Source organism: Oreochromis aureus, linkage group 13, assembly GCF_013358895.1.
Source record: "Oreochromis aureus strain Israel breed Guangdong linkage group 13, ZZ_aureus, whole genome shotgun sequence".
NCBI classification, from domain to species: Eukaryota; Metazoa; Chordata; class Actinopteri; order Cichliformes; family Cichlidae; genus Oreochromis; species Oreochromis aureus.
In genome coordinates, this window is record NC_052954.1 from 26,992,107 (window position 1) to 27,018,187 (window position 26,081).

A 26,081-nucleotide genomic window follows, 5' to 3' on the forward strand; every position below is an offset into this window, starting at 1 on the left:
CAAACACATACTTTCAGATTCTCTTAATGCACGTATCATAATTTTATTAATCATATTTGATACCAGCTGATCCAGAAACCATGAGATCATTACAGAAGAACCCAAGGTATCAGTCCAAAGGGCAGTGACGGTCTCAACTCAACACAGATCCCACATAGGAATTCCACCAGCCAATAGGGGAAGATAAATACATATGGTAACCAATCATGGTTCAGGTTTAGAATCTCTCTGCAGTCCTGCTAGCCACCACTCTGATGTTGCCATAGACCTTTGAAGGTGGACTTCCTGTAGGGGCAAAAGGGATTTAAAGGTCACTTCTCAGCATTAATGTGTAAACAAAGAGTTCAATTCCAAATATGGTTAGTGCTAGATTCGATGGATTTGCTGTCAGGTGACTGATGCTCTCAACACTGGAAAAGGCTGCACAGCAGTTAAATAGGTCAGTTCTGGACTTGGCTAAACTGTTTGTTCAATGTTTTAGGGTTGTTTTCTTTAAGCTGACTGTCAGCTTATAAAAAAAAAAAAGTAAGAAATTAGATTTTTGCACTCCTTACGGAAAACAGTGTTACAAAAGGTCTTTTTAAACATTCCATGGTTTCATCCCAATGCTTGATTGCCGAGCCTCTTTTGATTTAGGCACTTTTACTGCTGCATTTAAATATATATCAGATCAAAACTGAAATCTATAAAATAAGAATTCACAGGGGAGTCTTATAATCTAAATTTCAATGTTTAAATGAGTACCTCAAAGTGAATAAATATCACCATTAGTACTTGTACTTCTCAGGGAGTAACGGTATTTGAGACAGACTGTCCACCCAGCTCATCCAATAAAGCACCACCTCAATAGCATCAACCACATGATATACTGTGCTATAAAAACAATGCTCGTCTTACCTAAGATTAAGTTGCATATCGCTGTCCGGGCCATCTTGATATTCTGGAAAGATCCTAATACGTGAACTTTTCTGTAGACAGACAAAGCAGAGTGTTAGCCGTTTCAGTGAAAAATGAATAACAGGCACATAACTAGAAAACATACTGCAGGTATGGATGTATGCAAAAGGTTGTGTATATTGTCTTTAGAGTACCCACACAAACTTCTGCGTGAGAGGGTAAAATATAATTTGTGTGAGGAAAAACTGTTAGTAAGTAATATATTATGATAGTATGTTTATGCACTTATTGACAAAACAAATCGGGCCAGTTTATTTTATTTTTTTAAGTTTAATTACAAAGAAGTAAAGCTCTTCTTTACAGAGTTTCTTTGCAAGATCTGTATTGGAGTTCAATATTTATCATGACTAAAACAATGCAAGAGAAAAAAAAACAATCAAAATGTTTGATTAATGCTGCAGTGAAACTGTGTCAACTTCAAAAAGGTGGTTAAGGAAAATTAATAAGGGATTAATAAGCAAATGATGTGGAAAAATAATTAGTAATTTTACTGTAACATGTCAAAATACTGGATTTACTCACGTGTCTGCAAGCACAATGCGAGTCTTTGTGACGTTTTCAATGGTGAATTTGGTTTTTCCTCCCTTCCCTGCTATTCTTCCAATAGCTCTGGATAAGTGGTCTCCCTTCAGAGGTTTCACTGCCAAAACATGGGAGAACAATTAAATGGATCTCGAGAGGTTGAACATTGTATTCTTCACGCAGCAGGGAAAGAGAACTGGTAAGAAATTATGACGACTCTAACAGCAGCCACAAGTGCTACGGAGGTGGAAACTCACCGTCTGTGACATCAAAGCTTTCAAGGAAGAGCTCATCTAATCTAATGAGAGCCAGAGCATCCTGAGGGGAGAGAGTGTGAATGTTACATCACGAGTGACAATCCAGCAAGGCTCAAAATTAACAATCAAATACTGTCACAGCTTCTAAAGATAATTTACACATTTAGACAAAGCAAAAACAACTACAAGTCACTTTATGGAGGCTACTGACAGGGAGGAAACTTTTATTGTATTAATAGTAGATTATATAACAACACTGAGCTGAAGTAAGTGTCAGTCAAGTGTCTCTAATACTGTCCCAAAACTTGACTTTTGGCTTGACAAATACACATTCAGTACAAAAGCAGTCAGGCAGAATTAAAACATGCAGAAAACTCATGTACTTACTTCAACCTGAAATCCGAGAACAAACGCTTTAACAAAATCAGCCGCTCTTTGGAGTGAGGTGATGTCCTGTGTTTCTTTACATGTCTGAAAGAAAGAAGGCATATTAGTTATATCAGAGATGAAATACTGTATATAAGCATTGTAATAAATAGGCTCAGTCAACTCACCAGAGTCTACATGAAATGGGAGAAACCTACCTTGATTTCAACATTCCTTGTTTTGAGGTTGAATCTAACTTGAAGTTGTAGGTTCTCTACAATGGGAGTGAAAATCTTCAGCCAGTTATCTTTCAGCGGTGTGTATCTGTGAGCTGGAACTGGGATTTTGCGCATCTCATCTGATCCCTTAGAAAACAAACAAACAAATACACAGAACATTTCTGATCATACGGTGTAATGTTAGCAAAACTATTCTATGACATTTGGTTAGGATTTATCAGAAAACATCTTTGCTTTGTAACCCGAAGTCAAAGCAATGCTGTAACGAATGTAACATGTTTACAATTGTTTAATGTGGTGATTCTTTTTTTCCGCTTAACTGTCTGATCTTTAAATCATCAGGAAACAGTGAAAAAAATTGTCATCATAACAGAAACCACTAATCCACAACAGAAGGAGAAAGAGAGATTGCTGAGTACATATAAACAGCAACCCCGGGTTTCTATTGTGCCTGACGGTGCATTTAATTACTGAAACATTCATATGCACTCTTAATTTCAAAGTTTCTAATTAATCCTCGGAGTACTGGACTGATATTAACCACGAGTCATTTATGCGTTTTGTTTTCCTAACTGTATTTTTACTTTAGTAGCCAGTGCTTTAAACAGTCAGAGTACTGTGTAGTGAAATCATAAGTATTATAATAATAGTCACGACCTACACACAGTATTTGTTGTGTATTTGAATATTCTACTTGGGCAACCACACTACCACAACAGCAGCTTTATTTAATGTATTCACATGACTACACCGCGCGTGCGCATAATAGTTAATGGTTCGGTCGGGGAAGCTACTTTGTAAACATTACAAATAACATTAAATGTACACTTATTGGTATTTATTTGACAAAACCGAGAGAATACACAGAGTCTATATATACTCATGGTGTAGTTACCCGTAATTTGTCTCCTGAAATGGGCGGAAACTGCGGTCGTTTGCTTGCCACGGGCTCCTCTGTGTCCATGCTCGCTCCATCTTGTTCACGTTTTCGCTTCTGAGACTTTTTCGACTTAACCTTTGTGAAAGAATCGGCGTCATCTTTGCTCTCCTGGGGTGCTACAGCGTCCGGGACTGGGTTTTTGTCGTTGTCCATCTCGAAAAATGTTTTTAAAATCAGACTTTGAGTAGAAACCTAAGCAGACTGTGAACGGAGACGCGTGAGCATGTCCTCGTGGGACGAAAAGGACCCAAACAGCCACATCAACGACGCCTGTAGATTGGGAGGTAACAAAATTATATTATTATAACTATCTAGGATGTCTCTAGTTGTCTTTAGAATTGAATGCAGGCTGTTTATATATTTTTTCATATAATTTTTGTACCAAAATACATAAATATTTTATTGAAAGATACACATTTTGTCAGGCATCTGTTAAGGCAGCCGCTTGCTCAGCTGTACCTAGTTTGTTTTGGGAGAGAGCGACAGTTGTCTACTTTTTCACGCCGATACCAGTGTTTCTTAGAAAAATGTCATCGCCGCTGTCGAAGCCTCAGATTATTACGCATATTCAGAAGAGTTTGAACTATACGGTTTTTGACAGTAAATGGATTCCCTGCAGCGCGAAGTTTGTCTGTCTGGGAAACTTTCCTAGTGGAACCGGAGTGATTCAAATATATGAAGTTCACCAAGGCGAGGCTCAGCTCATAAAGGAGGTACATTAACGTTCTACTCTTGTGGGCCGTTGTTCCTTTCTTTTCTCTCAGAGATTTCATACAAACGGCGTACAGAGCTAGCTAGCCCGTCGAAGATTTCTAGAAAAGTCTGGCAAGGATGTTTCCATGACAACAATTTGAAGGCAGCCAGTGCCCGTTCAATATTGTTCTACTGTAGATTATCCTAGGGTTGGCATACTTTATCCAGATTATACTTAAAAAGCAAATACTACAGCATCACTTGCAACGAGTAAAATATTGCTATGCTGCCACCAATGTATCGTACTACAAACAAAACTTACTGTTGTTGTTTTGCACCATGGCATGTGTGCCAGGCATCAAGATACAGATAAAGGAGAGCAAACGTAACAAAACGTGCATAAACATGATTCTTTTATACTTATCTTGCCTGTTTGTTTCAAATGTAGGTAGGTCATTTTGCTGCTAAAGCTTGAATCAAGAGTGCCTGCATGAGACGGTGCTGTGAAAAAGTATTTGCCCTCTTCCCAATTTCTTATGTTCTTGCATATTCGTCACGCATGTTTCAAATGATCAAGCAAATGTTAGTGTAAGACAAGAACGTCTTAGTTAAGGTCAGTGTTCATGATTCAATGATAAGAAAGAGAATCGGTAAAAATGGCATCTATGGGAGAGTTCCGTAGTGAAAACCAAAATGAACACAAAGGGCCATCTCACATTAGGTAAAAAACAAAAACAACAAATTGATGTTCCCCATTATTCTGTGAACTGACAAAGCGAAGTTGAACTTTCTGGGAGGTTTGAATCATGTTACATCTGGCGTAATACTAACGCACCATTTCATAAGAGAACATCATACCAAACAATCAAACATGGTGGTGTGATGGTCTGAGGCTGTTTTGCTGCTTTTGGCCTGGACGACTTGAATTAAAAGATTCAACCAGAAAATCCTAAAGGAGAATGCCTGACTGTCAGTTTATGCCCTGAAGCTCAAGCTCACTTGGATCATGAAAATACATTTTCACTGCACTCCTTCCACACTGCTTTTCCATTATATGTTGAATTGTCCCATTCACGAAACTAAACAAACTCTTACCTCTGATATGTTTCAGGTAGAGAAACCTAAAGCTATAAAGTGTGGAACATTTGGGGCCACGTCTCTTCAGCAAAGACACATAGCAACGGGGGATTTTGATGGAAATCTCAATATATGGTATTGTATACACCAATTATCAGTGTTGTGCCTGTAATAAGAAGAATCAAACTGGGAAAGCAAGGCTTAAATTCTATTTTTAACCAAAAACCATTTCTTATGTTTACTGTAGATCTTATATTCAACGCTGGTTCAGTCCCAAAGACAGTTATAATTCGAATGGAATTAAAAAAAATGTAAAGGAAATGATATTTTAAAAATACGTTACGTCGACATTAGACTTATTCAGTACTGATGTCCTGTGGTTCACAGGAATCTAGAGACCCCGGATGTGCCCGTATATGCTGTAAAGGCCCACAAAGAGATAGTGAATAGTATTGATGGTGTTGGTGGTCTGGGGATTGGTGATGGTGCGCCTGAGATCGTCACCGGAAGCAGAGATGGTAAGAGCATTTAAAAAAACAAACAAAAAAAAACTAGATTGTAATTACTTTTCAGTGCAATGATAGTGGGAAAGTAAAGTACATGAAAATAAGACTAGATCCTACATGATTGTCTTTTAATAGGTACAGTAAAAGTGTGGGATCCGAGACAGAAGGATTCCCCTGTAGCCAACATGGAGCCAATGGAAGGAGAAACCAAGAGGGACTGCTGGACTGTTGCTTTTGGTTTGTAAAATATTCTTCAGAAACTAAGTTGATAGTGCTGGTGCTTCACCTACTTCCATGGTGTGCAGAAAAGAACATGAAGTCTGAAGAGGTTTAGGCTCCTGCAATAGTTGTGGTAGTATAAAGGACACTGTTACAGCTTGTGGCCCTTAACAGGGTCCTCACAGAACATTATTTTCTTAAGGGCTGAAGTACCAACATCCACAAGTAAAGTTTAAAAACATGGTCTCCACATTATCTGTATCCACAGGGACAGGAATGTAATGCATTTGTTTGATAGTGATAAGAACTAATACAGTCATAGGTTATATTAATACTAAGAAGCAGTAAAAAGATACTTATCATATATTCTATTGTGTGCAATTTCAGGGATTTCTTTATACCTAGTAAAGGGGATTATTTCTCTGAATTTCAAACAGCAGAACACAGCCCAAATGCTAGCTAGTCCCTTGGTCAAAGGTACAATGTAAGCAGAGAACATTCAAACTCCAGAGAGAAGCACCCTGTTCTGGGTCAGGCAAAGGACACTCTTGCTGTGAAGCAACAATGCTAACCTATCAGCCACCATAAATAAAGCTGCTGTAATGCACTGCATATAACTGATAAGACATGACAAACAAGGCACGGTGGTTAGCACTGTTGCCGCACAGCAAGAAGGTCCTGAGTTCAATTCCACCATCAGGCCGGGGTCTTTCTGTGTGGAGTTTGCATGTTCTCCCCGTGTTTGCGTGGGTTCCCTCCGGGTACTCTGGCTTCCTCCCACTGTCCAAAGACATGCAGCTTGTGGGGATAGGTTAATTGAATAATCCAAATTGCCACTAGGTGTGAATGTGTGAGTGTGAATGGTTGTTTGTCCCTGTATGTTGGCCCTGCGACAGACTGGCGACCTGTCCAGGGTGTACCCCGCCTCTCGCCCTATGACAGCTGGGATAGGCTCCAGTGCCCCCCACGACCCTGAAAAAAGGATAAGCGGAAGCGAATGGATGGATGGACATGACAAACAAAACTTTTTGGTTTGTTTTTCATATATACTGTTTTAAGAACATCCTGATTCATGCCCTCCAAACACGAAAGGTGCAAACAGATGGTACAGCGAAAAAAAAGCACATGAGCATGAACACCTATGAAAATGCAGCCATAAACCTTTGTTGTGCCTTTGTGTTTGTTATCAGTGATCTTTCCCAGGCTTAAAATATCCTTTACATTTACATTTCAGGTCATGCCTTTAATGATCAGGACCGCTGTGTTTGTGCTGGATATGACAATGGTGACATCAAACTCTTCGATCTGCGGAATATGTCTCTACGGTGGGAAACCAACATTAAAAATGGGGTGAGGTGAAAGAAAAAATTGTCAGTATGTGGCATATGTACATTTTCTACATTTTTTTCTGATTCAACCAAACGTGAATCAAAATAGTTGAAGCTAATGCTTTTTTTAAGGGTTGAATTCTTTTGGCACATAATATTTCCTTTGCACAAATAACAGATTTTGAACTATAATGCAGACAAAAACAGTGTGACATGTGGAGACAGAGCTGAAAATGACTTCCCACGTCATTTACACTGCACATAAAACCACAGGGCAGTCTGAGGTGAATACTTCCTCACATGCCATAAGCAAGTACAAAGGATTGCTCTGATTTTATTACATGGCTGTCTCTTTCATTCAGTTCCTCTTGTGTATAAACCTGCCAGAAGTCATTATGCCAAGTTCAACACATTCTACTGCATGGTAAAATAGTTTGTGATGGAGCTTTGCCATGTGGTAGATATCCAGGGAGTTACTCTTTTTTTTTTTTTTTTTTTTTTCTTTCTTGACCAGGTATGTTGCGTGGAGTTTGACAGGAAAGACATCAACATGAACAAGCTGGTGGCCACTTCACTGGAGGGAAAATTCCACGTTTTTGACATGAGGACCCAGCACCCTACCAAAGGCTTCGCCTCTGTTTCTGAAAAGGTAATTAACCTGGGTGGAGTGACTCAGATGGATATTTGGCTGCTATGTATGGGAAAAATGTCAAAAGGTTATTAGAACTATTATTGTTATTGTTACATTTGTGTGGTATAGAAAGAAATGGGGGCAAACGGCAATTTGACCGTTTTTACAGCTGGAAGTGTTTGGGGTCATGTTTGTCTAACTGCCTTTGTGTAACCGGCCAAAAAAATGAGACTGGGCATGTTAGGGAAGAGATGTGTGGCTTTTTGTGGGAAAATGCTGGGAAAACCACACTTAAACCAGGATTAGTGCACAGCCAGCTTTCCAAGTGTTAGCTAGGCCCAGGAGATCCAGGGGCCTGGCTTTCTAAATATTTGTCCAGTTCTTCTGAGCAATCAACAGTTGGCACACCAGTGTCTCCAACCATGAGTCATAAGGTTCCACCAAGAATTTCAGACTAAAATACAAGATGGACTTTACAAGGTATCATGATGGTTATTATAGTCAAAGTCAGATTGCAGTCATTTTCAAAGCATCAAGAGCAGCCTCTTTCAAGTGGATTCTTAAGTTTTTCTGGTTTGCTTTTTAATTTCCTTTCCTATGTCTACATATTTTGTGTGTTTTAATGCAAATTCTTTTTTTGTGGAGATTTTTGTGGAAACAAAAGCTTTTTCAAATTCAGTTTCTCCAGCTGAACCAAGGAAAATGAAGCATTTTTGGCAATGGAAGTGAGGGAAAGATGCAATGTCAGAGATCGGACTATTCCATTGATGACATAAATTTAACTTGTGTTTTGAATTTAAGTCCATACCAAAGAAGAGTCAAAACAGGAATCTCTAAAAACAGCACAAGTCACACTTTGTGACTGTCATCAGTCTAAAGTGGTTGAAAGGTTTTCTTTACAGTCTTTCGGTACACTTTATGTACTAAACATGACTCTTCTCTGTTTTAGGCTCATAAGTCGACGATTTGGCAGGTGAGACATTTGCCTCAGAACAGAGACATCTTTATGACCACAGGAGGAGCCGGGAACCTACATCTATGGAAATAGTAAGTAACCAGTCAAGTCAGTCAGCAGACACCATGGTCTTTCCTGTAAACTGTAAACTAACCATAATTTTTTGTGTTTTGATGTCATTTCCAGTGAGTATCCTGCTCAGAGATGCAAGAAAGACTCTGATGGTGTTGACGTAGGTGTAGCTGGATCTGTCAACCTCTTACAGAATGTCACTCTGTCTACTCAGCCAATTGCCAGCCTGGACTGGAGCCCAGACAAGCAGGGCCTGTGTGTGTGTTCGGGTTTTGACCAGTCTGTCCGTGTACTTATTGTCACTAAACTCAACATAGTTTAACAACTGCACTGCATAAAAGACTTTTTGTGATCTGTGCAGCCTAATATGGGAAAAACAAAAAACAAACAAGTATCTGCAGTGCTGCACCGCCCGTGTGTAAGTCACAGACTTAATGACAAGCAGTCTTTTAGTAGAAGACACCAATTTTCTACTACAAGTCTTGGAGACTGCTCATGTCCTTTTCAATCAATACTCCTTTAAAGAAAAAGTATTTAGATTAACTGGGAAACTTGAGTTTGGCCATTTTTCCCCCTCTGTTAAATGATATCCCTAAAAAATGTGTGTTGTCTGGCTGAGCACTGCAGATAATATTATCCTTTACTGCAGAGAAATATCCCTGTAACGCAATTATACATTTCCTGTAAAGTCTCTATGTGGATGAAAAAATAACTGTAGCCTCTGGCTTGGAATTACTGTGGGATCAAGATTTATTTTCTCTCATCAATTTCTGTTTTTGTAGGAGGAAACTGAAAAGTTTTCCGTTGTTGCACTGTCAGTGAACATTGTTGTAGTTCACTTTTGTCTATTGTTTAAGTTGTGGCTTTTCAAATGACATTTTCAAGAGGTGTTTTTCCTAATTAAATCTGTATTTGAATAAAAACAAAAGGATTTCTCAGTGGCTTTAACCAAATACCAATGGCTTATTTCATACTGCAGTAGTAATTGTAGTCAAGATAAGTAGTTTTGTTTATGAACACACAAAGGCTCAATCACAGTTGCACGTCACCCCTTTGATTTGCATGCTACTATAGGTGTTAGTGTGTCCCATTTCTTTTGAAGACAACATTAATGGTCATTTACACTTTGAAATGAAATGTGGGGGGCCATTTAAAAGGCTAGATGGTGAATGCCCTACCATACACAGCAGCCAGGAAGAAGAGACCAGGATTAAACTGAAGACTCCAAATTAAGACAAAAGATGGGAATTTTTTACATCAACAAGGCAAACAACCAAAAACATCATATCCAGCACTTGAACTTAAAGAAGGTCTGCAGATCCTCATCATCCTCTTGTCTGTTGTGAATCCCCGCATAGATGGTCTTTAGCAGCTTGGTCTTACACTTTCCATCCAAAATATGAATGTAATGCTCTATGCAACCTGCACACACAGCCACAGATTTGCATATCAAAGTTAGTTCACTCACACTGACAAAAATATTGTAACATGTCATGTTGTCTGGGTGTGTCTGACAAAATATTAAATATCTTTATATAACTACCTTATTATATCCTGACTTTCCCTGTGGCCAGACAGTTTATTTGACAGCAGTCACCATATATGTATTACTATTTAGTATGCAATATGCCATCTATCTGTCAATCACACCAGCTGAATGTGATACATCTCTATAAATAACATGACATGGCACGTCACATGGGTCTGGCAGCATGATTTCAGTACAACACATTTGGTAAATATAGTCCAGCTGCCTATAAAGAAAATCACGGTAAACCAGTATTTTTTTTACCCCTAAAAATGTATCTGTAGCTGGCAATCTTAATAAGCAACACTCACACTTGTTAGCAGATGCTGTCCATGTCCATTCAAAATCATTAAAAAGTTATTTAACTAGACATTCTGTTTAAACTCTAAAGGTTTCTGTAAATAACTTTTAACTGTTCAAGTCTGACTTTTCCAAAGGTAATACCAGGTGTTTATAGTATTTACAATAATAATAATAAACAGTAATCACTTAGGCCCATGACTTTGCCATAAGCTATGAGGCTGGGGCCCAGCTGTGGGTGGTCGTACTGCTCCTGAGACATCAGCATGCGCACAATCTCTCCTGTGATGAAGGCATCTTCGAAGTTTTGCTCAGCCACAGGCTTCAAAGGAAATTTGCAGTATACATCCAAAGCAGCCTGAGGGTTGGATGGCTCCAGCAGCTGCGCAAGCTCAATGTAGGCATCATGGATCTAAACAGTCAGTTCATTAATCACATCTGATCTGCACTGCATTAAAACAGATAAACACCAAGAGCTTGAGACTCTTTTTAAAAAATACTTAAACTACAACTTCTAGAGGATTTCTAAATATCGAAGACATGTAATGGGAAATCTTTTTCCTAAATGTTCTTAAATAACTATATTCACTGTAGATGTAGATGTATGAAAGTATTTACTCAGAAATCTCAGCTAAATTTGAGTCAAATTATCAAATAATGTCATTTTATTAGTTCTATATGAATCCTTTCCCTCATATTTTGAATGTCTTGACTTATACTGCACATTTTCTTCAGACATAATTGAGATTTTTTTTTTCAGGTAAAGATGTATGAACAAAGGGTAACCGCTTTCAAGTCTTGGACAGGAGACTTTAAAATCTAAATATATATAGTTTAATTTTCTAGTCCAACAGCAGAACATGTGGCTATTCCACAGAGTTGGTGGGTGAAAAAATATGTTAATAAAATCCTTACTTAATGTGACTGGAAGCTATTGGGAAACTATTTGGGAAACGCTTTAAAATGCAAAGATAAAAGATAACTGACCTCTGGTGTCATTGCGATGACCTCTTGGTATAGCTGTTTTGCTTGGTCCTGGGTGTTTGGAGATCGTGAGTAGGCTCGAGCCAGACCCAGTCTTGCTGCATGAGATCTGCGGTTCACCAGACTGGACTCATGGATTTTATCTGTAACAGCAACTGCACAGAGATTGTTTTTAATCCCATATTGTACCCATTTAATGTTCTTGGAAACCAAAAACCTAAAGTAAAGAAAATTTGCATATTTATGGACGTGGTGCTAAACAAGTAATGTCAAATCATCTGCATTTCAAGTTATCAATACCACTGTTTTGCATATTATACAATCAGTTAAACAGCATTATATTTGAACTTCTTAAACAGAAAAATGCATAAGCTCTCTTTTATCATCAAGATTTAGATTTTCTCTGTGTAGGTTTTTTTTCTTTATTGTAGCTTGCAAAACCTGTTCACACCTCACCAAGAAAGGATTTTCAGTTTCCCAGACTTGCCTCTGTAATGCCTTACCCTCAGCTGTCCTTAAAGTATCAGAGAAACTGTCCTGTTTAGACTTGTTGAGCGGGAGCTGAGGTTTAGTGTTATTACTAGAAAGTTTCACCCTATCTGGCTTGGCAGCTGCTCCAGAACTCCCCCTACAGGAGAGAAAGCATAATACAGACTCTCTAAAAACGTATTTAATATTCAAGTGAAAAGTCTGGTTTTTTTTTTAGTTTGGTTGTTTGTTGTTGTTTTATCTTTTCATACAGCAGACCCAGAATCATAAATAGTAAAAGGCTGTTTTTGAAAGCAAGGCAAAGCTATACATGCTATAAATCCATAGGAAATCATTCATGCTATCACAATGGGAAAGGGAAAACCATCTAAACCATGTATCTACGAGCACCTTACCCAGTACAAACCTGGCTGCAGGGGTTTTGGCTGGATTCCGGACAGCCTTCCCTCCCCTGACGGGAGCTGGAGCCGGTGCTTTGGTTACAGCTACTGCTACAAACCTAGAACCTCCCCTGACCTGCTGCACTCCTCTTTTTGCCAATTTGATGTCACAAGGCTTTACACCAGCTGGCTGGGTGATGGACTGCTTGGCAGCTTCCTTAGTTTTAACCTCCACCTTTTCCTGCCACCACTTTTGTTCTGAGCAAACAGGTAATGGTGAGGAAAAGTTAAATTCCAAAAAGCTACATTAAAAATGTGTTAAAAACACTAGCCTATTGGAAGAAATAACAGAACATTCATTGAACACAATCATCAGTTTGATAGGAATTAATAATTCTGGCATGAAATACAAGCACAAGACATGGAATATAAAAGTCAGGTGACCACCAGATATGTCAATGAAGTAAGTTTTCTAGAGAATATGAGGTCCTTTTCATTCATTATGCTAACATATGCTTTCTTGCATCCCCTCTCCTCCCATAGCATGGAAATTGTTTCCTAAAGACCATCACAGAAGAGCTTCCAGTTCCGTGAATGTACTTGAAGGACATGAGGGGCTATGAGTATCATTTTGGGGGTTCTATGAAAAAGGTTTATGACACTAACCTTTCCATTAATTGAAATATTTAAAATGAATTCTAATTGACTAAAATCAACACTTGCAATAATGCCACTACAATTAAGATACATTAATCAATGAACATATCTTATGAGAAAAAAACAAGAAGTCATTATATTAGAAGTTCTGTGGACATTCATATCATTTGGTGATGCAAGCTGTGAACCTTCTTAACTAACGTAACTTCAGACCGACACTATGGAGGCAAGGATTTTTCATTTGGCAGCTTTGATTCTTGCATCTTGGCATCGCTTCCTATCATCTCTCTCACATCCTTGCTGGGAGCAAGAAATGCAAGTGAAGGAAGTGAGGAAGCACATTAGCATAATGAAAAGGACCCATGGTGTTGCCAGCAGCCTACGGTGGTGACCTTCCTCCCACCTGTAAGGTGGAGGAAGCTGGTTCATCTGGCTGGGGTCAGGCCTACAATTCTGCTTTATTTTTATGTAGTTTTCTACACATTACAGGTAAACCAGCTTTATTCACCTCACAAGTGAAAAGAAGAGCACCACTGCAAGCTGCTGGGAAAACCATCTTCTCTGGAAAAGCACACTTTAGTTAATGTACAGAGACTCACTGGTCAGCTGTTCAGGGGGCTCTCCAATCTGAGTCTTGAGTTCCAGCTCAATGCTGGCCTGGAGGCTGAGAAAGGCATCACTTATGGCTTCCTTTGACCTTTCTGAATTTGGGTTATTGTCGTACTGAGCCAGCTGTGCCAGACCCAAGAGACAAAGGGCATGGCTGTCACGCGGTGTGGTTACTACTGCAAGGTGGCACGTCTTCATGCACCAGCAGTAAACAAGCAGAAAGGGAAAAAAAGTCTGAATTATGTCACACGAAACAATCTTGGAAATGAACAGTGACTCTATGGATTAGGTACCCTGCACTCGTTGTAAAAAAGAAAGCTGAACACTCATACCCTTTCCTGCATGTCAAGAAGTTCCTGACAGGGAGTGATAGAGGTGTGACGTATTAGAGCTGTGAGGGCCTGGCATCTTTTTGCCACCAGAGACTGCCTCTCAATGCCAGTCTTAGCCTGGCATTCACTCTGCTGGGTCAGCCTCTGCAGCAGGGCAAAGTGAGCATCCAGCAGCACCCACTCCAGCTGCCTGCTCACCTCACCACGACGCACACACTGACTCACACTCTGGGCACTCAGCATTGCCACACTGAAGCAGTCCAGCACAGAGACAAGAAGACAGTGTTTTTATGTAGTGGTTAAAACAGCTAAACTGGCTTGTACTCTTAAATGACAGGACTTTTCTTTGGATCGCACATTCACTGCTGAGATGAGAGAGACAGCTCGTGAGAGCTGATATCCACTGCAAACCCCGAATAATAAAACCAGCAAAAAATAAGAACTCCCAAAGTTTTACATACATATAATAGACCTGTTCAGCACTCATGGCCTTTGTGCATAATGTGTTTCTCTGCTGCAGTTGCCCCAGAGTAAGAAGGCCTCGTAGGAACTGTGTGTTGAGGCTGGACAGAGGGTCCGATAGATCCTGCTCCTCCCAGCTGTAAACGAAATCATAAAATATATGGCAGCACAAAAACAAAACAGCCATTATAACTCTATAGATGACACAACATAAAGTGTATCAGTGTGCTTCTGTAGATGATAGCAGTCTCTTTCCTCTCCTTTCCACAGGCTTAAACAGAACAAGCCAGTATATTATTGTTGCTGTCATGGCCTCACACTCTCCCTCTCTCACTGAATATATCCACCTCCACCTCCACCACACACACTCTCTCTCACACACACACACACACACACACACACACACACACACACACACACACACACACACACACACACACACACACACACACACACACTCTTGCTGCAGCGCTGGCTGATAAAGTGCTCCAGTCCCTGTTGTAAGAACAGAGCAGCCTCCTTCTCTGCATCCTCAGAGGCTTTCTGTTCCTGCAGTAGCAGACCCAGGCCTGCGAAGAATCTGGAAAAAAGAAAGGCAACACACATTGAAGAGCTCTGATCTAGTTTTTAGATGTTTAGAATCTAGACCCAGTTTACCCTGTTTAACAGTCTAATCTTAGAAAGGTTATATGATAGAGGGCTTATTGTGGAGTGAGAATTTAAGAAGGAGAATAAGGGCTTTTTCAAACCTGCTCTTACACAGCCACAGAAAGGATGTGCATATTTTAACCTCTCTGTATTTTGTTCTTGATTACCAGAAACTCAGTAGCTGAGCAACAGATTGTCAAACTCTTGCTTTTAAGCTGTTACCAGCAGATTAAATAATTGTTAGTATCATTTTTCAGTGGATCTCTGTGAGTTTCAGCATTGATTTTCTGGCTGATATCTAATCTATTATCTATGTCACAGTGACATCACAGTGAGAGCTGCATAGCTTCCTAACTCTGCAATATTTAATCAGCTTCTTTAATCTACTTTCTTGTTACTATTACAAGTTACTATTGGTATTACAATATTTTTCCTTCTTCTCCTACCGTACGTACAAATCTGCAAACTGACCTGAGTGCAGGGTGTAGGGGCCGTAGGGCCAGCCCATTGTGAAAGTGCAGCAGGGCTTCCCTTTCCCTCCCTTGCAGCAGCAGCAGCCTTCCTGCATGGAGGCTGTACTCCCAGCTTTCTGGGCACAGAGACCAGGCATCCAGGTACTTCAGAAGGGCTCGGTGGACATAGCTCTCTTTATCCTGCATAGTTGCATTGATGTCCTGCAACCGCCAAGTCCAAGTTTATTGATGATAAGTAACAGTCATAGATGCTTTGACTCTAAACAACCATACAGAACAATATCTATATTTGTCATGGTAGTGAATGCAGAACTGAAGTAACTGGAACTGTGACAGTTTTTTGTGTTTCCTTAAAACAACAATATTGATTTCTATAAGTAGCAATGAAAAACATCAAGATCTTCAGCTGAATAAAATTCAGCTCTGTGACGACTTAAGTGTCTTTGAAAAGCCTGTGGAAATGCTAACAGTAATATTCTGAGATATTGAACTGAACAGGGTTTACAAAAGGGTTAGGGTGGTTTTACATTCTAACAGATCACTCATAAGTCAAAGAGAAGTTGCACTGATGTTAGGAAGAGGGCGATAGCCTGTCTGTACTGGCCCCTCACTAATCTTTTTCATCACTATCAGATAAAACAGTTTCCTCAAGCAATAGAAGCAGAGGCACTGACAGCATATGACACAATTACCTTGCCAGTGTTCTTAGAAAGCCAGATGTAGAGAGTCTGAACATAGTCTGCTTTGCTGGACTGTCCCTGCTCTTTGAGCAGATGATACTCTTTATCCAGAGCCTGCAGCTGGTTCTCTACTGTGGGTGTTCCAAGGAAACCGTGCAGTTTACACACAGCCAAGATGTCATCCTGATGTGCTGTTGATTTGGCATCACTTAAATCATTTTTCTCTCTGTCAGCCTTTGAGTTGAAACATGAGAGGTTCATTAGCTTTCAACTCAAAAATCAACAAGACAATTGATTTACAATAAACTGGCAAAAAAGTACTATTTTTATATTTTATGAAAGCTTTGTCAAATTTCATAAATCTCTAAACTTCCACATGCTTATGAATAATGAAAGTGTGTACTGCAACATCAAAGCAATGTTGTTAACATTTCAGCTGTAATTGACCATATATTTTAATTTAAAATTAGCATGTTATTTACCATGTAATTCTGATTAAAATAACCTTCAGTAAATTTTTTTCATTGTTTTGCTACAACTAATATGCTGCATAGAGAGCTTTTATTTGTGTATAATAGTACCACACCTTCCTCTGCAGGCCGTACATCTCTGTAGCGTAATGGTGCTCCTCCAGCACGACACCCAGCTGGAAGTGAAGCCTGGCATCTCTGGAGTTAAGTCTGATAGCTGATGCATAGTGGACAGCAGCCTGCTCCAGGCTATGCAGAGGAGAGTGGCCATCTTCATGCTGCAACAGGTCTCCTGTGGAAATGGGAAAAATAAAACACTGTGTTTTGTGTTACACATCTGACAGAGAGACCAGAGGATTTGCATATATATGAGAGAATTTGCATCTATATATAATATATAGTACTGGCAAACTACATTTTTCATTGCTGCAGGATGACATTACATTTAAGAGTTTTAAAAACCCATTTAAAACCCCCTTCAGTTCAAATGTAAGATCAAACCAAACTTACAGTAGACTTCCTATCTACAATTTTACCATAAGTGTGTCTAGTTTAAGTATTTGGTTGAGCTTAAGAACACTGTCTAAATGTGTTTATTAATGTGAGAAGAAATACATGTTGTTGGCTGTTGTTACCACTAGCAATTTTATTGATCTTACACATATAAACATAGCTTGAAGTACTCAGAAAAACTGATTTAATCAGTACACAGCATGCGTCATGAATACTGGCTTAGTTTTGAATTTTATTAAGTAATTAAGCCCTTTATAATCAGCTGACTTGAGTTTAACTATTTTTGTAATTCTTTGGATTGTATTTGGTGGCATGCTCAAAACACTGTCAGCAACCAGCAGCAGTGTAAACTTGATGATCGTGTTTTGTTCCAGGAATTACAAAGAATTCAGCACTTATCATGTCACTTAGTAGTAATTAGTAGTACTTAGTAGTAGCAGTAATAAAATTAATATAGAAGTAAATCTTATTACAGCAGCTTTGGCTCTCCAATTTAATACATTTCATTCAGACTGTATTGAGCATCAGAAAAATAAAAAAACTTGGATTAGGTATTGTGTGCTTTGTGAAATTGAACTCATTTTAAACAGCTTTTTAAAGGACAGTTTCATCTAAGCATGAATACTTCACAGCACAGCGCATAATGAAAACTAAACAGACTCTCCCATCTAGCTGCCTTCTCTTTTACTTACCGAGTACTGGATGCGCCTTTTGCATGAAATATTGAAAGAGAGTATCTTCCCTTGGCAAGTGCATCCTTTTTCTGTCCAAGTGCACTGATGTCAAGCTTTTAATTTGTTATATTCCCTGGTACGTTACATAATCCAACAAGCAGACCCATTCAGCATTTGCTGTTTTATAACTGATATATGCTACTTAACAGAAAAGTCATTTTAGCTAATGAAATTTTTGGGTCTGACAGAAGCATTGACCTAATGTTCATGTGCAATAAACAGTGTCTTAAAAATGAAAATGTTTCAACAGGCCACATGAAACATGAAAGGTCAAAAATCAGCACTTTTTATTAACAACCTTCCATGCAGCTCGATCTTTGAAAATAATTTCTTGTACTTTATGATGTCTGCCTCTCTTTCTTGGTTCAGTTCCAACGACATTCTCATTTTGTTACTTTTCAGTCACAAAAAAATTAGCAAGGCAAAAGAAGCTGAGAAAACATGAGCACAAACTTGAGTGTGAGTGTCTGGCATGTCAAATAAAAGAGAACACTTCAGAAGTAGCCACTTACCAGCCTGTTTTCATGTATTTTTTATTAGCTTTAAGCTGAGCTGTGTTGTCAAGGCAAGGCGAGGAAAAAGTCCCTTTGCTCAAGAGTATTTTTAAATAATCGGTAAATAGCCTGTTTAAAAATAAAGGCAACTACAGACATTCGTCATTAGGGCAGATGGTAATTTAGACAGATTAGTCAGCATTTTATAAAAAGTAACAGGTGAAAAAATGCATTTGTTTTTTTTTCTGACTTTCTAGTTTGTATTATAATAGCTTTACACTCTGCCTGACCCACATTTTGTTTTGGATCACCATTTTACAATGCAGCATAATAATTCACAAAGTGTTAAAATGTAGGCGTGAAAGTGAAAGTGCTACATACCTGGCTTTGGCAGATGTTGCCTGTAGAGTTTCAGGCGCTCCTGGGCCAAAGCACACAACTTGTCCACATTGTCTTCTGCTGCTGTCATTTGGAGTCTTTCCTCCCAGTTACGAAGCTGTAGTAGAAAATAGACCAAGCAGGAAAGCTTAAACAGATACAGTAGGAGTAGTGATATGAGCTATATTATAACTTATATTTAACACTGGAGAATATGATAAAGGCAAATCATCTACAGCCTCATTTATATCATAATTATGATTCATAATCATATTATAACACAATCAATGTTAAAATATTTTTTTTAATTTTCATTTGATTAAGTGGGTAAACTATCAAGGTCCTAGATTACCCATATTCACCACAAGATAGAACTATGGCCATAAATAATTGTACTGTAGGTTGTTAGGTTTGCTGTGTATCATCAACATCAGTCAGAATATTAACTAACTGGACACTGAAAGAAGTACACAATAGAGCTTAATACCTCACAGGTGTGTTTGGTCTCTGTCTCCCAACATTTGGCTGATTCAAAGTGCTTCTTATACCAATCTGTCTCAGTTACATCCTAAAAGAAATATTATCCTGATTATACCACAGAAAAAAGATTTTATAAAGTGCATTTACCAGGTTCCACTGATAAAGCTTTGAACTGGAATGACAAGGTGGCTGTGCTGAATATACAGAACTGGGTTTATCATTCTACCAATGGTAAAATAACAATTACTGAAATGTAAAAATTATAAATGGTTGCTAAAAACTACTATTTTATTGACTCATTCAACATCAAAGTGGACACTACTTTTACTGTGGAAGTCAGACTTGCGTTTACTCACAGTTAAATGGAGCATTGCCTTGTAAATAAAGGATAAAGAGTGACAAAGTCGATATCAGTGATTCTGACAATGGAGGTTCCTGCTTAATCTTTTACACTGACCTTTGCATCTAGGTCCCCTGTAGGTTTATGTAAACAGTCCAGAATGTGTGACCCAAGCTCAGACAGTTTCATTGTAGTATCACACCCTTTGTTTAAAAGGGGAAAAAAGCTCATTAGAGGTGGACCGGGATGGATTCAGCTGTCAGTTTATTTAACAAATCTGTAGAATTGCTCCCCATGCAACCTCCCCCAAGGCAATGTGTCCAAACTAGCAATTAATTGACTCGATGAAAGCATGCTCCTGCACTCTCGATATTTTACCTCCATCTTTATTTCAGTCCATCTGTCCCTGTAGGTGCAAAAGGCTTGATAGGCTGAGATACTGGGCGGGTGTTTCAGGGTCTATTTGTTATGGTCATATCTTTCTAATCGATCTTTTTCTGTGGCTGCTTCTAAACACATGTTTTCTTCTACTTCTCTTCACCACAGTTTGCTGCAAAGTTCTGTTAAGGGGCGTTTATAAAGCATATTAAGGTTGAAATGTTGTATATAAATAAAACTGCCACTTGCAATTTAAGGACATTTTCCTTCACTGCTATGAGAATGACAGATGATCAGTTATATAAGTCTTTTAAGCCCCAAGGTGTTTCTAAGCTAGAGATTTTGCAGAGGTGCTGAGGCTCTATGAAAAGTTGGATGGCTGACAATTATCTCTAACTTAATGAAGAGAAAACAGAACTTCTTAATGTGCCCCTGACAGATTTGTACCCAAGATAATAAATAAGCTAAAAACTCATCTTTTTGAAACTTGCTTTTGGTAACTTTTTGTTTTAATGTTTTAGCATTTTTGTTGTGATGTACTTTGTGATATTTATCTTGGAAGATGCTATATAAATACAATTTTACTTTATTTGTACTTTTAACTAAATTAAACAATTTAAGAGAAGCCTTGATTATTTAGGAATATACATCTGAGTAAGCAAGCCAGATCTTCTGAAGGCCTGATATAAAATCCAGTCTTTGTCTTGTGACAGTTAGTGGCACAAGGTTTTAGTTAAGTAATAATACCCCCTGTCATTAGGGCAACATGATAGTTGTCTACAGTACTACATCATGTTACATGATAGTATAGCTTGTGTAATCACTTCTGCTAAGAGGTAAGATACCTGTTAACAATGTAGTTGTACGCATTTTCTATAGGTGTGAAAATAATGCAGTAACTCAAAGAATCCATATTAGAGCAGTGGCTTCATTTGTTATTCATTGATGTAACATTCATTGTATTAGAAGTTCAGGAATCTACGAGCTCTCTTTAAGAACAACAGAACCTCCTCCTATCTGAATATCCAGAATAAGAACATCCACTCTTCCCAGTAGCTTTAAACTAATATGTTTGAAATGCTTCACCTCTGTAAAAAACAGAAACACTTGACCAAGGCAGCTGACATCTTCTTGTCAAGGTCCAGTTCAACAACCTTCCAGCCGTCTCCGAGAGGACAATCACTAAGTGGGTCAACTTTTGATCTTCGGGCAAGCAACTCAATATAAGGCCTTGAGAAGATGCTCTTTGGTTCACTACAATTTAGCAAAAGAACAAATGTGTGAAAGGTGAATTGCTATATATTGTAGTATTTTTTATATAGAGGAAATACATCATTCATTTGCGAATTAATATTCAGCATGAACCAAAGGATAAGTAATGGATGTGACTATTGGCGAATATGTTTTGCAATATGTGTTAACTGTTTCAAGACTTACCTGTGATTGATAGACAAAGGCCTGTAGAAAGCACTTAGGGATACTGGGCATTCATACTCCAGCTGCTGCTTCACATCAGTGAAAGTCACAGGCACAGGAAGCAGCTCTCGAGTCACCAACACCTTGTACACCTGAAAAGGTGAGAAGATCATTAGGTATAAAATGCTAGCTACTCCCTTACTGACAAAAGGTTACCACAGATAGATGTATGGGTACAAAGCAGATGGATCCACTCATGTGCAGGAGTTATTAGGGCTCCAACAGAGACCTTTAAAAAGACTCAAATTCCTAATAAGTTTCATTATGCAGAAGCAAAAGCAACACTAAAAGCATATGAAGTTTAAAAATTTAGAAAACTATATGTTATCAGGTGGATAATGATGAGTTTCAAAGCATTTCAAAGGATGCATATATAAAGTTTTTCCACCATCCATGTCTTATTATACCTGTGAAACACTGCCATCTGGTGAACAGACTGAAATCTCCACCACTGTGTCTCCAAAATTCAGAGGGACTGGTTCCGAGCTGTTCACCCCATTTACTGTAACTTTAATGCCTCTGTCAGGCACCTCAGGAAGGAGTGTCACTGAATTACAACAAAAGGGAACAGTACCTGGAGGGAAAACCCCCCCACAGAAGCACATAAAAATTTATTTTGTAAACTGAGAAATACTGCAAACCTTTTATGTCTCTGCATTTTAAATAATATTCACTTACAAAGTAGCATATTTATACATACATTTACACACATGTGTACTGCTGCTGCTGCTTTTGTGTATCAATTGAAATAGAAAACAAAACAAAGAATTATACATTTCATATACAACTTCTTGTTTAACACAGATAGGCTGTACTCACTATTGTATTCAAAAACTTTGGTGCAAAATGCGGGGTGAAGTGAAATATCTCCTTCCAAAGCCAGGTTACTGAGCTCTGCGATCTTTGCTGACAGTTTGGTGATTTCCACACTGTATTTCTTTATGGTGCCATCCTCAGCTACCACCTCGATTCCTACTCTGTTCAACCCATCTTTCAGTGTAATCGTGTTAGACCTTTCACCGAAGAGCTGAAATAGAAATCACAAGGCTAAATTAGATGCGAAAGAGACTTGAATTGAGAAATAGAAGCCATAAAGCTTGCTCACAATACTATATGAAGCCCCACAGTCGCTTGTCATCACGTCCAGTGTCACTTCGTTTACGCTGCTCTCCACAGTCACTTTGTAGTCTGTGACTTCAGGTGTGAACAATGGACGGAGCGTCCCAGCAGAAACACAGAGCTTCTCTAAATCACAGTTGTCCATGATGACTCAGGCGTCTTCTTTATAGCTTGCTTGGGTTTAGCTACAACAGTCCCAAAACACAGCACTTAAAGTGCGGTCCCATCCTAGCGCGCTCAGTTTTATTTACCACACTGACGCCCCACGTTACCACAGTAACATGACCACTTCTGTTGTATTTAGATATTAAGTTACTACTACATATGAGTATTTTAAATAGATTTGGGCGTTTAATAGGAATGAAAACAACAGCTGGCACTTAAAGAAGTTTTTCGTTTAGACCCTTGCTTAAAAAAATGTGTCAAAAGTCAATAATAAGGAATATAGCGTCGATTTAGAGAATACACACGGTTATAGAAAAGCGGATATTGTTAATAAACAAAATATAGAAAACTGCAAATAAAATGTTTATCACGCTAAAAAAAATAAAAATAAAATAAAATAGCTAACGATAACTAGCTGTTCCACTCATCCCACCGGCAGACGGCGGTAGAGGAGCGAAGAGGAAAACGAAGACGACTAGGTCACAGTTTTAACGTCATTTCCTGTCGGCTAAAGCGTGTTGTTTGCTAACAGGGTAAGTATGTGATTTTTTTTCTTGTTTTGTTAGATTTAATTTACAGTGATCCTGTTTTGCTATTAAATCAGTAAATGGTAACTTACATCTATCCTTTTTGTCACTTTTCTCAGCTTATCTAAAGGTTATTTTGGTTTCCTGTTAGCATTTTATGCTAGCTCTCTCCCTGGACATATTGCTGTTGCTTTTCTGTTCTTCTAATGAAAAATAGTGCTACAGGAAAGTTACACGACGGTGTAATTATTCAATTATTTTACAGAAATATGGCCGCAGAAAGCGCCGCTGAGGACTACCCTCACGAGATAGATGAACAGCTCACGTGCTTCGACTCGTCAGTGACTTCAGTTAAAACAATCTTGGAGCAGTTGATGTCGATGCCCAGAAATGACCTGCTGCAAAAGGTAGGCCTAATACTATTATACACATCGGGTACTGTGGTCTTTTTGTTGGCTTAGATTTGTGCTTGTGCGTACCTACTATCTGTATACCCTCGTGCACTCACCGGCCACTTTGTTAGGTACACCTGGTCACCTACCTACTCGGTAACAGATTATTTAATGTGCCAATAGCTCAATCAATTTAGGAATGTGAACTTGGTCAAGAAAAACAACTGAGATGGGGATGGAACGTGGTCTTAGTATTTCAGAAAATTGCGGATCTTCTGAGATTTTCCATCACAATCATTTCTAGGGTTTACATACAATGGTCTAAAAAAGAGAAAATATCCAGTGAGTGTCTGTTCTCTGGGTCAAAATGTCATATTGATGCCAGACGTTAGAGGAGAATGGCCAGACTGCACAGGCTCATAAGAAGGCAACAGTAAGGGTATGCAGAAGAGCATCTGTGAACACACAACACATTGAACATGGTAGCTAATGGGTGACAGCAACACAAGACCACGCTTGGTGCCACGTTTATGTGCTATCAACTGTTCAGGCAGCTGGTGGTGGTCTAATGGTATAGGGAATTTTTTTTGCCATATATTTTTGGCCCCATACTACTAATTGTGTTTAAGTGCTGGCCTACCTAAGTATTGTTGTTGACCATGTCTATTCCTTTATGACCTCAGTGTATCCATCGTCTGATAGCTGCTTCCAGCAGTGTAACACGCCATGTCATCAGATCATCTCAAACTGGTTTCTTGACATGACTATTAGTTCACTGTACTCAGATGAGCTTCATAGTCACCAGATCTCAATGAAACAGAGCATCTTTGGGATGTGGTGGAACAGGAGATTCACATCATGGATGTACAACTGACATAGCTGTACCAGCTGTGTGATGCTATCATATCAATATGGACCAGAACTCTGAGGAATGTTTCCACCTCCCTGTTAAATCTATGCTATGAAGAATTACGGCACTTCTGAGGGCAAAGGATGTCAAAACCCAATGCTAGAAAGATGTACCTAATAAAGTGGCTAGTGTGTTTATGTGTGTTTATTTTCTTTTATAGAGCAAAATTTTATTCAGTGAAACAATACTGTACGTTGAATATATATTACAAATACATTTAATGAAAAAAGTGATACTAATCTGTCATATGCAGGAGGTTATAAAAAAAATTAAATTTGGTTTATTAACAGTTGGATCCTCTGGATCAAGCCAAGCTGGATCTGATGTCTGCCTACACCCTTAATTCATTATTCTGGAGTGAGTTTTTTCCCTATTTGGTCTAATCTTTATATCTTGATGAATAAAAATGAAATGAATATAGTGAAAGCATACCGAAGAGACAAATACATTACAACTTTTCCGTACATGGATGTCATTTTGTGTGTAAAATGTGGATATGTGGCTTTATTTTTATCTTACCCAGTGTACTTGGTAACACAAGGGATAAATCCCAGAGAGCATGGAATCAAACAAGAATTGGTATGTGCCATCTATCTCTGACTTATTATTTGCTCACATGGATTCATATGTATTGTCCTATTCCTCAGTAACCATTCTGTTGTTTCAGGAGCGAATAAGAACATATATGAACAGAGTGAAAGAGATCACAGACAAGAAAAAAGCTGCCCGTCTGGATAAGGGAGCTGCTGCACGCTTCGTCAGGAGTGCTCTTTATGATCCTGATGATAAGGATTCTAAAAAAAAAGCAGCAGGCACATCTTCAGAAGCTCCTCCATCAAAGCGTTCAAAGCAGAAATGATATAAAGAAGAATCTGCAGAGTATGTCAAAGTGCAAAAGAGCACAACCTTTAAGGGTGATGAACACTGAGGTAAAACATTTTGGTCATAAGCCACATTTGAAGGCTACGGTTGTCTGATCAACAATTACACAAGACAGCTAAACAGAACAATTCATCATCAGGATCATAGCTTGGAGTCGTGTAAATTTTCATGGTTGCCCTGCAGCAGTCTGCAAATGTGTTTGACAAGCAAAAGACTGTATTTGCCACGTTTGACACTTCATCTCAGGGCAGTCTCAGATACTTTTGGATCTTGATGCCAAAAGCTGCTCTAGGTTTGATACATGTTGTAATGTTCTTGTAATGTTACACTGGTATAAATCTTTGTATTTTGAAAGTGATTCTATGAATCAAAAGGTTTTGGGGGTTTTTTATTTTATTTTTTTTTTGTTTTAAACAAATGCAATGTTTTGAACATCATCAAGAAAAAGGTTTTGTGAGTATAATGCCTTTAGCATAAAAATATTCACCAAAAATACAGTGTTTGAATTATTTTCTTTTA

The 26,081-nt window shown here is 38.6% G+C and overlaps 5 protein-coding genes across 5 annotated transcripts; 2 read left to right on the forward strand and 3 right to left on the reverse strand.

Moving 5' to 3' along the window:
* Positions 1-23: 23 nt before the first annotated feature.
* On the reverse strand, positions 24-3,537 carry pno1 (partner of NOB1 homolog). Its single transcript, XM_031745595.2, has 7 exons — positions 3,237-3,537; positions 2,321-2,467; positions 2,124-2,207; positions 1,737-1,797; positions 1,480-1,597; positions 898-968; positions 24-285 (listed from the first exon to the last, which is right to left on the reverse strand). Exons 1-7 carry the CDS (start codon positions 3,432-3,434, stop codon positions 218-220), a joined length of 747 nt encoding a protein of 248 aa, XP_031601455.1. The 5' UTR covers positions 3,435-3,537; the 3' UTR covers positions 24-217.
* A 208-nt stretch (positions 3,538-3,745) lies between these two features.
* Positions 3,746-9,690, forward strand: dnaaf10 (dynein axonemal assembly factor 10). The gene is made up of 8 exons (XM_039622047.1): positions 3,746-3,994; positions 5,086-5,186; positions 5,439-5,569; positions 5,693-5,794; positions 7,011-7,126; positions 7,619-7,753; positions 8,685-8,782; positions 8,877-9,690. Exons 1-8 carry the CDS (start codon positions 3,809-3,811, stop codon positions 9,082-9,084), a joined length of 1,077 nt encoding a protein of 358 aa, XP_039477981.1. The 5' UTR covers positions 3,746-3,808; the 3' UTR covers positions 9,085-9,690.
* On the reverse strand, positions 9,495-21,300 carry LOC116324851. The gene is made up of 16 exons (XM_031745617.2): positions 21,178-21,300; positions 19,831-19,916; positions 19,381-19,461; positions 18,897-19,011; positions 16,891-17,066; positions 16,317-16,538; positions 15,623-15,825; positions 14,961-15,083; positions 14,503-14,640; positions 14,042-14,291; positions 13,700-13,901; positions 12,470-12,701; positions 12,078-12,202; positions 11,578-11,729; positions 10,780-11,002; positions 9,495-10,184 (listed from the first exon to the last, which is right to left on the reverse strand). Exons 2-16 carry the CDS (start codon positions 19,900-19,902, stop codon positions 10,045-10,047), a joined length of 2,454 nt encoding a protein of 817 aa, XP_031601477.2. The 5' UTR covers positions 19,903-19,916; positions 21,178-21,300; the 3' UTR covers positions 9,495-10,044.
* A 228-nt stretch (positions 21,301-21,528) lies between these two features.
* LOC120443399 (putative membrane protein Bcell_0381) lies at positions 21,529-23,254 on the reverse strand. The gene is made up of 3 exons (XM_039622048.1): positions 22,673-23,254; positions 22,387-22,594; positions 21,529-21,659 (listed from the first exon to the last, which is right to left on the reverse strand). The coding sequence occupies exons 1-3, from the start codon at positions 22,829-22,831 to the stop codon at positions 21,604-21,606; spliced, it is 423 nt and encodes a 140-aa protein (XP_039477982.1). The 5' UTR covers positions 22,832-23,254; the 3' UTR covers positions 21,529-21,603.
* A 45-nt stretch (positions 23,255-23,299) lies between these two features.
* c1d (C1D nuclear receptor corepressor) lies at positions 23,300-26,055 on the forward strand. Its single transcript, XM_031745609.2, has 5 exons — positions 23,300-23,384; positions 23,644-23,785; positions 24,971-25,037; positions 25,204-25,259; positions 25,348-26,055. The coding sequence occupies exons 2-5, from the start codon at positions 23,648-23,650 to the stop codon at positions 25,537-25,539; spliced, it is 453 nt and encodes a 150-aa protein (XP_031601469.1). The 5' UTR covers positions 23,300-23,384; positions 23,644-23,647; the 3' UTR covers positions 25,540-26,055.
* Positions 26,056-26,081: the final 26 nt, after the last annotated feature.

Bases quoted from the DNA above. Each gene is read 5' to 3' on its own strand.
- pno1 (XM_031745595.2), bottom strand. From the start codon at position 3,434: ATGGACAACGACAAAAACCCAGTCCCGGACGCTGTAGCACCCCAGGAG. The intron at 1,798-2,123 runs GTAAGTACATGA...CTCTCCCCTCAG, and splicing joins TTCTCGGATTTCAGGTTGAA to GATGCTCTGGCTCTCATTAG. The intron at 1,598-1,736 runs GTGAGTTTCCAC...ATGTTTTGGCAG, and splicing joins AAGCTTTGATGTCACAGACG to TGAAACCTCTGAAGGGAGAC.
- dnaaf10 (XM_039622047.1), top strand. From the start codon at position 3,809: ATGTCATCGCCGCTGTCGAAGCCTCAGATTATTACGCATATTCAGAAG. The intron at 5,570-5,692 runs GTAAGAGCATTT...GTCTTTTAATAG, and splicing joins CGTCACCGGAAGCAGAGATG to GTACAGTAAAAGTGTGGGAT. The intron at 7,127-7,618 runs GTGAGGTGAAAG...TTTCTTGACCAG, and splicing joins AAACCAACATTAAAAATGGG to GTATGTTGCGTGGAGTTTGA.
- LOC116324851 (XM_031745617.2), bottom strand. From the start codon at position 19,902: ATGAAACTGTCTGAGCTTGGGTCACACATTCTGGACTGTTTACATAAA. The intron at 19,012-19,380 runs GTATTAAGCTCT...TTTCTACTACAG, and splicing joins AGACCAAACACACCTGTGAG to CTTCGTAACTGGGAGGAAAG. The intron at 11,003-11,577 runs GTCAGTTATCTT...CTGACTGTTTAG, and splicing joins TCATCGCAATGACACCAGAG to ATCCATGATGCCTACATTGA.
- LOC120443399 (XM_039622048.1), bottom strand. From the start codon at position 22,831: ATGGACAACTGTGATTTAGAGAAGCTCTGTGTTTCTGCTGGGACGCTC. The intron at 22,595-22,672 runs GTGAGCAAGCTT...TTTCTATTTCAG, and splicing joins GTGGGGCTTCATATAGTATT to CTCTTCGGTGAAAGGTCTAA. The intron at 21,660-22,386 runs GTGAGTACAGCC...TCACCTTTTCAG, and splicing joins CAAAGTTTTTGAATACAATA to GTGTACAAGGTGTTGGTGAC.
- c1d (XM_031745609.2), top strand. From the start codon at position 23,648: ATGGCCGCAGAAAGCGCCGCTGAGGACTACCCTCACGAGATAGATGAA. The intron at 23,786-24,970 runs GTAGGCCTAATA...GTTTATTAACAG, and splicing joins GAAATGACCTGCTGCAAAAG to TTGGATCCTCTGGATCAAGC. The intron at 25,260-25,347 runs GTATGTGCCATC...CTGTTGTTTCAG, and splicing joins ATGGAATCAAACAAGAATTG to GAGCGAATAAGAACATATAT.